General features: G+C 50.7%; 1 protein-coding gene across 2 annotated transcripts; it reads right to left on the reverse strand.

Moving 5' to 3' along the window:
- Positions 1-2,274: 2,274 nt before the first annotated feature.
- NMRAL1 (NmrA like redox sensor 1) lies at positions 2,275-11,003 on the reverse strand. Of its 2 annotated transcripts, none has more exons than XM_019507563.1 (4): positions 10,699-11,003; positions 9,643-9,892; positions 8,622-8,884; positions 2,275-2,592 (listed from the first exon to the last, which is right to left on the reverse strand). In XM_019507563.1, exons 3-4 carry the CDS (start codon positions 8,859-8,861, stop codon positions 2,413-2,415), a joined length of 420 nt encoding a protein of 139 aa, XP_019363108.1. In that variant the 5' UTR covers positions 8,862-8,884; positions 9,643-9,892; positions 10,699-11,003; the 3' UTR covers positions 2,275-2,412. The 2 variants fall into 2 exon arrangements, with proteins under 2 accessions (XP_019363108.1, XP_019363109.1); XM_019507564.1 differs by having other exon boundaries at positions 8,694-8,884; positions 10,699-10,981.
- Between the last annotated feature and the right edge of the window lie 306 nt (positions 11,004-11,309).

Genomic DNA, 11,309 nt, shown 5'->3' on the forward strand with positions numbered 1-11,309 from the left:
GCCCATGCTAGGTGGCCCAGGGGTTGCACCGCCAATCTCAGGGGGTGCCAATGCAGGGAAGCAAGAGGGGATACAGTAAAGGTTAGGTACACATATACAGCTAGCAGAGGCAAATCAATAACAAAGCTTGAGGCGCAGGGTTTCCCAAAATATGAGGCACAGGCACTCCAGAGGGGTGGGGCAGGGAAAGGAGGTAAGGAGAACCTTCCTCCCCAGTGAGGAATCTCTCTTCCCACAGCTCACCTCTCTGGTGCCTCAGGCAGAGATTGAGCCCAGGTCCTCCATGTGGCTAGCCAGAACTCTACCACAGAGCCATCAATGCTTGAGCTACTGTTTGCAGCTCCAGGGCTCTAGTTCCTCCAGGATCCTCCTGGCCTCATGCCAAGGGATGGAAAGAAAAAGAAAGGGCCCAAGCTGCTGCCTGCAGCTCCAGGCTTGGGTCCCTCTCAAACCCACCGTGTTCTGTCCCGTGCAGCACTCCAACTGCGCTGAGCTGCCTCCTGCAGCTCCCAGGGCTCTTCTGAGGCAACCACTCCAGCCCGCTGGCCAGCTCATACCAGCTCTTCAGGACTCCTCTCCTTCGTCCCTCATTGTTTCTCCTCGGAGCCACGTGCGCTGCCCCTTTTATCCCCACCAGTTGGCCATTGGGACCCATCCGGAGACATGAGAAGTGAATCTTCACTCAGGTCCGGGCTCTACCTGGCCCCTGGGTGAGGGGGCGGGGGCAGCCTTCTTCTTTAGGGGCCTGATTGGTGGAGAAAAGGGAGTCCCCCCCCCCACCAATAATTTTTTAACTTTTCAAAACCCCCCAGGCCAAGCCGCCAGTGGCTAGCCTGTCACACCTGCATAAGCTTTGAGAACAGGCTGTGTGAAAATGTTAACTCTCCATCTGTGCCCTCTTGGAAGCTCAGGAATCACCAACTATAAAAATCCCCTTCACATCTCTAATTCAGTTAAGCCACAAGCTGTACACGTAAAGGGTTAATTATAGCTGCCTGACTTTTAGAAAACCTTGGCTTTGTCTCTGAAGCCTCTGTGCACATTGATATGACTTCCTGGTATTGCAATGGTTGGTCAGGTAAGTGCAACTTTAATTACAACAGTGTAAAAGCAAAGGGATATGTACTTAACCCAGTCCAATCTTGTACTCCTTAGGGAGAGTGAGTTTTGCTGAAATCCAGATCATAGAACTAGGAGGAAAAAAAGACCAAAATCAGATCTTGTGCCACCAGAAGCTAAGTGGAAATGGCCAGTAATATTTTACAGCTCTGAACAGGGCAGTACAGCACAGGACTTTCCCAGCCAGCCCCCCAGGTAAATGAATAAATAGATAAATAAAAAAACTAACTTTTTCCAGCACTCTAAGAACAACTAATTTAGTCATCTCTATGGTTACCATACATTTGGGGTTTTTTGGACATGTCACAGATTTCACAGATTTTTAGGGTCAGAAGGGACCTCAGCAGACAGAGAGAGAGAGCATGTGTGTGCACATGCGAGCTGTGTGGGCAGCAGGGCTGGGGAGTGGGAGGGCAGGGAGCTGCAAGTTGGGAGTGAGGGGCACCAACAGAGGTGACGGGGGTACAGTGAGTAAGGAGTGAGAGGCAGCAGCAGGGTTGGGGGAAGCTGTGGCTTAGGAGTAAGGGGCAGAGACAGGGCATGGGCATATCACTGCCCCTTCCCACAACCATTTACCCCTTCCCCCTGTTCCCTCCCCGCCATCCAAGTGTCCTATTTTTTGATACTGGAAATATGGTAACCCTTCATTAGTTATTGGGAGAGGCTGGTACATCATTCATTCATTGAAAGACTGCGGGACCTAAACCTGTTCAGCCTTCACAAGAGAAGGCTGAGGGGGGACCTGGTGACTGTCTATAAACTCACTAGGGGGGACCAGAAGGGTTTGGGGGAGACACTGTTTCCCCTAGCACCGCCTGGCATGACAAGGAACAATGGACACAAATTATTGGAGAGTAGGTTTAGATTAGACATCCGCAAGAACTACTTTACAGTTAGGGCAGCTAGGATCTGGAACCAACTTTCAAGGGAAGTGGTGCTGGCTCGTACCCTGGGGATCTTTAAGAAGAGACTTGATGCCTACCTGGCTGGACTCATTTGAGTCCAGTTTTTTTCTCCCGCCCAGGCGGGGGGTCGGACTTGAAGATCTACAAGGTCCCTTCTGACCTGACTTCTATGATTCTATGATTCTATAGAGCACATGCCTGTAGCTTAGAGCTCTTGTTTGCTCCCTATGTACTATTAAGAATCTGGTACTGGGCTATTGTAGCTCCAGTTTTTCACCGAATTACAGAAACAAATCCTTTTATTTTGAAAGTTGTGCTGAAAATGCAGACTTGCTTAACAGTAATTGTGCTTTTCTGGGATACTCACTAGTTTCTGTTGCACAGAGGCTCAGAGAGTTTTGAAGTTGACTTTGTTGTCTTCCAGCCACTGATCAAATGTTTGGGCCTTAGGGTTAAGCTTCAGGGTCAGCTCCATATTGCGATCTGGATTCATAGCGTAGAACTGGAACATGTTAGCCAGCTCCTGGGCCCCAGGGAAGCCAAGCTTCTCATAATCCTCAGCTGAGATCTGCAGAAAGAATGGGAGTGTAGAGAAGTCTTGGTTGGTCAGAACAAGAATTAGGGGGCCAGTTCATGTTACTCTTAATCCCTGCTGGAAATGGGGTAAAATTTCTACCCCAACATGGTCTGTAGAGAGTTTAAAAAGGAATATTTCTAACATGGTGGTATGGGCCTTGATGCAACTTGCTTTTTGGGTCTAGTACTGATTTGTAAGTGACATTTAGATTTGGTTTTCTTGGAGTGGGGAAAAACCAGCAGCCACATAATAAAATTGAAGCAAGCATGAAGTCCAAGTCCTTAGAAGTGCTTTATAGGAAGATAGCTTCTGCAGGAAACAAACTAATGTGATTTTACCATGCCCTCCCCAACTGCTGCCTAGATCCCCATCACTGGCAGCACCTCTCCCCCTCCCCACTTCCCCTCTTCCAAATCCCTGGAATACCCACTCTACTACCATAAAACTCTGAACAGGATACTGTTTGTCATTCATTTAACCATGAGGTGGCACCACACATCCATAATTACTGTAGCAGTTTGAACTACTCCTCTGAGGTGTTACAGAGCAAAACTGGGGGGAGGGAGGAAGTGTGCACACACAGATGTGAAGTTGCAATAGTAGCTGAAGCTGCAGTGTGGAGTTTGGGGTGCCAGAGTTCTGGTTCCATTCAGATGGAGGTCCCTCTGCAACTCAGCATAAATCACTTAATGTGACAGAGCACCTTTTGGGTGCCTGTCACTTTATGGGCTGGAGCAGGCAGTCAGCAGGCGCTTGAAGAAGGCGGCCATTTTAGAGCCCAGGTCTCAGGGCTGGAGCAGCAGTTTGCTGCCAGCCGTCAAGGAAGTAACATCACCCGGCTGAGCTACTGCTCCTGAAACATCTTAGAGGTAAGGGCAGGAGCTATGAGGATGGCAGGAGGCTCCTGGTCTTGGGCACGCTGGAAACTGCACCCTGCGGAGGAAGGGTGGCCTGGTGGGACTCCCTGTGGCATGGGAGTCCCCAAGAAGGCCAGACCATTGACCTCCCTGGTGAAAGGCGGGTAGGGGCACCTTAACTCCAGCCCTCACCATCTGGTGGATTATTGTGAGAGCAAGGAGGGCAGGGGCAGGCACACTAATGAGAGGCACCTGAGCCCATAAGGGGTTAAGATCCAGGAGTTAGGGCCAGGCACACTTACAGAGAAGCACCTGAGCCCAAAGGGGGTGTAAGACCCCAGGCCCTAATGAAAGGGCAGAGTTGAGGCCAGGCACACCTAGAGAGAGAGACCTATAGGGGTGTAAGACCCCGGGCCCCAGGGTAGGGGTGGAGTGTTGGCCCAAAGGAGGGGTGAAGTGGCCCAGTGGGGGCTAAGAGCAGAGTCAGCCCACAGTCTGGTAAATTGCTCAGCCACCAGGCAGATGAGAGTTGTGGGAGAGACCCAAAAGGCTGTGACAGGGCTGGCCAAGGAGTGGAGAATTAAGCCTGATGGCCTATGTGGTCGCTCAAAGGGAGCAGGGTGGGGTGTATGTGGCCCAGAAACAGGGCAGTGTAAGAGAGGCCTGGGTGAGAGCATGCAGAGTGTCAGAGGCCCCAGTGAGAGGAGGTCAGAATGGGTGTGGCCCTTAATAGGGCAGTGTGCAAGAGGCCTAACAATGCACTGAGTTTGGCCTGGCTGAAGCCAGAGCTGTAACAAACTGTATGTCATCTATGAGGCATGGGACATGATAAGGGATGGTTGGAGTCATGTGTTTACCATCCAGGAACAACAAGGTGCTCAAAGGGCAGCCTCCTGCCTAAACATCTGAATTATTTAACAACAAGGCATGGCAAGGGAGTGAGGCGGGAGGTTTGCCCATAGACAGGTAGCGGGCCAGTACTGAGACCAGGCTTGGGAGTTTGCTCCTGTCACACTTACATATGTTTTTCCAGAAGTGCCAGTTGGAGGTGCCAGGACATGACTGGAGAGCCTGAGTAGCTGGCACTCCAGTTGCTGTCTGTATGGAAGTTTAACCATTCGCAGTGAGGTACCCAACAGCAGAGACTACAACTGAAAGTTTTACCTTTGATTTCTATGTCTCAATTTCATCTTTCTTTAAACAGGATTATTGGGCAGCTTTATTAACAGCTGTGAATAAAAGGGACTGGGGCCCTGGAATAAACAATCTTTACAGAAAAGGGACAAGTCTATGGGTAGGCAAGAAATCTGCAGAGGGTTGTAACAAAGTGCAGACCCAGCTCTACAGCCATGTGGAAAGATCACAGAATTCAGGGTTCAAATTATACTCTGACTCTTGGATGGGTGGGGGGAATCTGGAGCAGTGGAAGCTGGAAGGACCTGGTGCTGCTGCTGCTACTGCCACCACCTGAGCTGCTTAGAAAAGCATGGGGTGGGCCAGGACCTCTCCATAAGACCTCTCATCTCTTATAGGGGACTGTGACAGGGGGCCATCTCTGGGGCCGGTCACAATGTCAGCCCACCCACCCGTCTAGGGCAGTTTGCTCTAATCTTCCTGCCATGCCTTGATGTATCAAAGAAAGCAGATGGAAAAACACAGGAGGCTGCCCATTTAATACTCTGATGCCAAGAGCATAATACATGGCTCCAACCTCTCCTGTGTGGATAATACGGTGTCCCATGCCTCACAGGTGGCATCCACAATCACTACTGCTCTCCTGGCCCTTTAACTGGGCTGCACTTGCCTCTGGCCAAAACTTGGCCTCAGGTTTCTGTAGACATGCCTTGGCCACATGCCTTCACTGGGCCCTCAACTCCAGCCCCTCACAGGGGCCTCAACTTCCACACACTCTGGGCTCCTTGCTTCACATTAGGCTTCTAGCCCCTCACACTCTGCCCCCCTCACTGGGGTCACTACTCCACCCCCTCACTGGGGTGTCTGGGCCTTGCACCCCTTGGGCCTCAGGTCTGTCGATGTGCCTGGGCCCCGCTCTTGGCCTCCCACTAGGCCTCACTCATTCAGGCATTGGGCCTCAGGCCCTCCCGGCCCCTGTGTTGTCACCCAAGCCTAGTGCTTTTCTCTCAGGGTGTGCTCCCCTAGCTTTTTCCCTCCACAGGTCACCCACAAGGCAGCAGGGCCTGAGGCTTTCCAGAGCCTCATACTTGCTTTTCACTAGGCAGGCACAGGTGTGGCATTTTCTGCTGACCACCCTACCATGGGCAGTCCCACCACACCATCCAACTCCAGCAGAGTATAGTTTTAGGTTATTCCCCAGGACCACTGCAGGCCTAGCTGCCCTAGTCCTTCTTCCCCTCACTGGGCTCCTGGATGGTCTTCCATCTGGGCAACTCACTCCTGGGCACTCTGTTGCAGCCTCCAATTCATGGCCTACTCTTGGTCCCTGGCCTCATCTCTCAAGCCCTTCGTAGGATACCTCACTTCAGGAGGCAGGGCTTCCACTTCCATCATTACAGCTTGCTGTCCAGCTGATTGCCTATCCTCTCTTTGGCACTGATGTCCCCCCCCATCGAAGGGTCCTTCATCCTCTTTTAGGCTCTGGCCTCGCCTCCAGAGGATTCGGGGTGCCAGTAGCTCTCCAGAGCCCTGGCCTGCCCTTTGCGGTAGATTCACTTGCCCTTCAGCTTTTTGGCCCTGGCCCCCTTGCTTTGATCAGTTGAGATTCCCCTGGTATCAGTGTAGCAGCAGTTGACTTCTCTACTCAGCAGGGGTCTCCTCTGGGCCCCACCATAAAGCCATAATTTCTTATTGGGCTGGCCTGCTGCCCCCAGAGATCTTACACAAGGCAGCCCCTTTTCTCCACTGGGCTCATCTGAGCCCCTGACCTCACTACTAGATGTAATCAGGGGCTTCCTTAGCCCCTCAGTAGGCCCACACTCTCCGAGCCCCTTTCCTAGGCTGGCCTCGCTTTCCCTAAGCCCATACCCATTTCCTCAGCGCTTGGGACCCCTTGGGTCCCTAGGAACCTCCTCCTTCCCCACCATTCCTACCCTTAACCTCCAGGTGTTCTGGGAACAGCAGTACTCCAACCAGGAGACATTCACCCTTCAGTTCCCCAATTGCAACTGCTAGCTCTGCTTCTCAGGCCCCGCTCTTATTCTGAGGCTGCTCAGCCCTGCTCCAATCAAGTGGCCTCCTGGCTATCATGTGACTGCCTGATTAGCTCTGCAGTCACCTGCAGGCTGCCTCACAGCCGACTCAGGCCCTTAAAGTGGCAAGCAGCGAAAGGTGCATCGCCACACACCTCCCCCTTAAAATCCTTCACGCATCCTTAACATGGCAAGCACCCAACGTGCTCTGCCACAGGGGGCTTATGGGAAGCTCTTGTCTCTTAGGGGGGGGCTCAGCCCCCCTGTATTTTGAACACTCACTGAATCCACTGCCTTCATAGAACCTATAAGCAGAATTCAGGGCAGCGCACAAAAAAAAAAGAGAAAAACTGCAGGGACCTGTCCAAAATCAAGTAAGACTAATAGAAGAAATCAGCTCTGGGGAAGCAGGCTTGGGGCAGAGGCAGGAAGCCTGTGAGAGCTGCTGCTTTAACTACAATGGCAGTACTAATGCAGGTAGGACCCATGTTGTGGATGCAACTCTGCTATTAACAGGAATTGTTCTGCCTCTAAAATTACCACAGTTCCCCTGAACAACTAAAGCTTCGCTGCCAAACACTTCCTTCTGCTGACAGAATTGTGTCTGTACCTGGGGTTTTCCAACCAGAACTGCATCAGTGATGAATGCAGTTGTCTCGCATCTCTAGCTGATGTACCTTTGCTGGCAGAACTCTGAGGCATAAATAATGGGTTGTGTGTCAAACTTTGCTTGGGCAGCACCTCAAAGAATCCAAAATGGATACAAAAGAACAACCACCACTACCCACAGCCTATGTAAAGGCAGCAAAGTCAAGTAATCTAAACTGAGGGAATGCCAGAATTAAGCCTTTCTATGCAACCTCAGTCCAACCCCCTGGGATCTGTGCATTAGGGCAGAGCTGTCCAACTGGTAGTCTGTAGGCCACAGGTGGCCCACAAGGGGTTAAGTTGCAGCCCTTGGGCTCCTGCCTGGCCTATTGTCCCAGCTGCAACAGCACAGAGTCTCCTGGTCCCTCTGCCCCACTTCCTGCCTCCACTCCTGGGTGCTGCAGTGTTGTGGGGGAACTGAGAGTGAGTTCAGGACCCCATGTATTTGGAGTGGGGGAAGAGAATGCAACCAAGTGGTGCAGCTGTGTGTGCATGTGGGAGGGGGGTGCATGTGTGGGTAGGCAATATAGCAAAGGGAGTGTCTGTGTGGCATGCAGCCCAGTGGCCTGGTGCGGCCTGTGGCATGTGGTCCCCAGGGGCTTAAAAGTTGGACATCCTTCCATTAGGCAGTAGAACTACAAGGTTACATGCTATTTTTACACTCTGCCTCATTCAGGAAAAGGTTAAACCCTTGAACCTAGTGTTGCAGAATTTCTGTTTGCACATTTTGACAGCTCTCTCAAGGGTCCTAGTGCTGCACCACTGTTAAGCGGTTTATTGCCACCACAGTCCCTTGAGGTGGGGGTGGGGAGATTGTCATTTAAAAGATAGGAACTGAGGCACAGCCAGGTTAAGACCAAAATTATCAAAAATGTCCATTAACTTTAGCTGCCCAACTACAGACACTTATGGCCAGATCTTTAGAAGGATTTAGAATTTTTATAGTCCTTTATATGGTCAAAGCACAGCTCCCACGGACCTCAGTCACAGTCATAGGCACTCCGTTCCATAAATGTAATCCTAGGCATCTTGTTTTGGACACCTAAAAATGAGAAGAGCAGTTTGTGGCCCCTGTGACTATTGGTTTAAGTGCCTTCCCTGGTGTCAGTCAGACAGCCTCCTGCTCTGGGCTACATGGATGGACAACACAGAGGCCTTGCATGCATCCATGTTTTGGTCCTGCCTAAAAGGAAAGCCCAGGGACTAAGATCTTCTGGATTGACTGGCAAGTGTGAGTGTCTAGCCCTAGACCTTGAATAGGAGCATGGTGTGGGAGTGGTGAGTATCTGCCTCTTTTCTAGGGTCTTGAATACCCAGTTCCCTCTGGCAGACACTGGCACATTTTTACCTCCTCAGGTGAATTTGATGGCCCAGGTCCCTGTTCCTTCCTGCAGAAAGAATAAAACCAAGCACTTCCCACCCTGGTGTCTTTCACAGCCTTCCCAGTATGTCTCGACAAGGTGGCAGCGTACTCTTCCACAGTGAACTTGCTAGTGCAGAGCCCAAGGTCCTGGCCTACATACTTCTCTGGAGACTTCAGCAGGTGAACCACCACAGGCCCCAGATCAGCAACGGCCATGCCAGTCATGGGAGTCTCTCCCAGGGGGATAGGTGCAGAGCAGAGAGTGTGAAGGACCCAAGTTCTAGTCAAGGACATTGTAGCATTTGAGCCATACCAGCCTTCCACGGAGCCATAGTTAACAGGTTTAGGGCCCTGCAAATGGGTGTTTTTTTAAACAGCATGAGGGGGAAATGGCCTTAGGGACCTAAGAGAATTCCCTCTGAATCAGGGTCATATGCTGCTGAAAGGAGCCTTGGGTGCAGAGGGTTTGTTCATCCCTGCCATCCCCCTGAGACATGCCGCATGCCCAGATCATGGAGCACAACATGCCCCTTTGCTTCAGCACTTATTTGAAAGGGTTGCCCAAGCTAGTATCTCCCTTTACTGCCTTTATTGGCTTCCTCCCCAGTTGCTGTTAATCTGCACAGTCTGGAACCTAGAAAGCAGCTCTACATTAGAGCCACATCTTAACTGGAGCAGTGGAGCAGAGGGTTTGTGTCAAGAGCAGGTGTTAGCATGGTTTCAGGAATACTCTGAGTCTCCAGTGGGCCTATATACCCTACACTAAAGCCTGGACTGCTGCCTCTCCACCACTGTTGTTACCTAAGCTGACTAGACTAAAGCTACCTCAGGTACATTCCCCACATTGCACTCACACCTCTGACTGCAGTGTGGGGAGACCCCTGGAGCAAAAAGGCTCTTTGGTCCATCCCAATGCTTCTGATATCATAGATTCATAGAAAATTTTATTAGAAAGAAGATAAGAACTACATTCTACACACTCCCATGGCTCCCTGGGGCCCCTTACCCAGCTCATAGTCTTCCCCATCATGGGCCTTTTGGGGTCAGAAGACCGTGAGGAAGTTCTCAAAGTAGAAGGGCAGCCGGACGCTCGTCATGAGGACACCAGTCATCCGGAAGTACTCCTCAACCTCGCCTTTGCCATCAAAGTGAAGTACCTCCAGCCGGCCCTCCATCAGCTTGTTCACATTCTCCAAGCCACTGTACAGCACGTAGCACAGGGCCAGCCTCTTCATCATATCAGCCAACAGCTTGCCCTATGCATGGATCAGGTATGGGAAGGGAAACTGAATTTAGGCGATTCTTGTGAGTCAAACCCTCCACCCAGGATGCACCTATGCTCCAAGAACCTCCCTAGGACTAGGAAATACTGTTCCTCAGTGCACAGTTCTTGGGTACTGGGACAGGCTGGTCCCTTACCAAAAATGGATAAACCAATGCTTGCTAAAGGCAGCTCAGGGCTGTCCTTTCCCTGTTCTGACGTGCACACCTTGCTGAGGGGGACATAGTGACTACTATTTTACAAAGAGATTTTTTTTCCTGCAAAAACAGGTCAGCAGCACATCTGAAAGAATAACAGGTACAGTGAAGGGCACAGTAACAGGGCAAGAGCCAGTATCTTCCTAGAGTGTGTGACAGTGAGATGTCTACCACTTCTGTCCTGCATGCAGTCCAACTTCTGAGCCTACCTCACCAGGCGGGGAGCAGGGTAATGGCAATGGCAAGAATGAGGAGGGCTTTGCTAGTGCAGATCAGAACTCAGAGTGTGCATCAGCACCTGGAGTCACTATGTACCAAGCTCTGGTTCTACCTCTCCTGGTTATGGAGAAAAGCTTGAAAACATGATCCCTAAGGGCCAGAGGGCAATCGCAGCAAACCCAGCAATGTCAGTATTGCAAAACCAGGGCCTGCTTCAGGATTTCTGATTACTTGGTGCTGGCCATACTGCACTAAGCCATAGCTGTGGAATGACTGTGTCATATGTCTCTCTCACTGCAGCTATTAGATCCTTCTCTGTTCCACAAATGTGTTATACAGCATTTAGATAAACTGAGTTTTGCACCTGTGCAACCTCCTTCTCCTTGCTACAGTGCTCCCAGTAGTTTGTCACAACAAAGGCTCCATATGCTCCCTTCAGAGCTGGCTCCAGCATCTGCTCATCATCCTGGTCACCCTTGACCACCTCAGCTCCCTTCTGCTTCAGCTCCTCTGCAGCCTTCTTCCTGGGGTTTCGTGTGACCACTCGGACCTGAAAGGTCCCATCTTCAAGCAAAGCCCTGGCCACAGAGCCCCCCTGAGCACCTGTAAGAGGCTAGATGTCACATTTTCATAGCTCAAAAGCATTTCTCCCAGCCCTTTGCCTTTCTTTTGTTAGTTTTAAACTTACTACCTATTTGTTTGTTTCATTTTATGATCTCTAGTTCTTGTATTGAGAGTAAATAATAAATCCCTATTTACTTTTTCTTTACCATATAATATTTTGTAAACCCTTGTCATGTTCCCCCTCAAGTATTTGTTTTCTAAACTGAATAGCCCTAGCCTCTTTAGTCTTCTCATATGGAAGCCACTCCTTGCCCTTCTCTGTACCTTCTCCAGTTCTTCCATGTCCTTTTTTGAGATGTGGGAACCAAAACTGGGCACAATATTCAAAATGTGAATGCAATGTGAGTGGGC

The sequence above is a fragment of the Gavialis gangeticus genome, unplaced genomic scaffold, assembly GCF_001723915.1.
Source record: "Gavialis gangeticus isolate Ggan-Ray unplaced genomic scaffold, GavGan_comp1, whole genome shotgun sequence".
NCBI lineage: Eukaryota > Metazoa > Chordata > Crocodylia > Gavialidae > Gavialis > Gavialis gangeticus.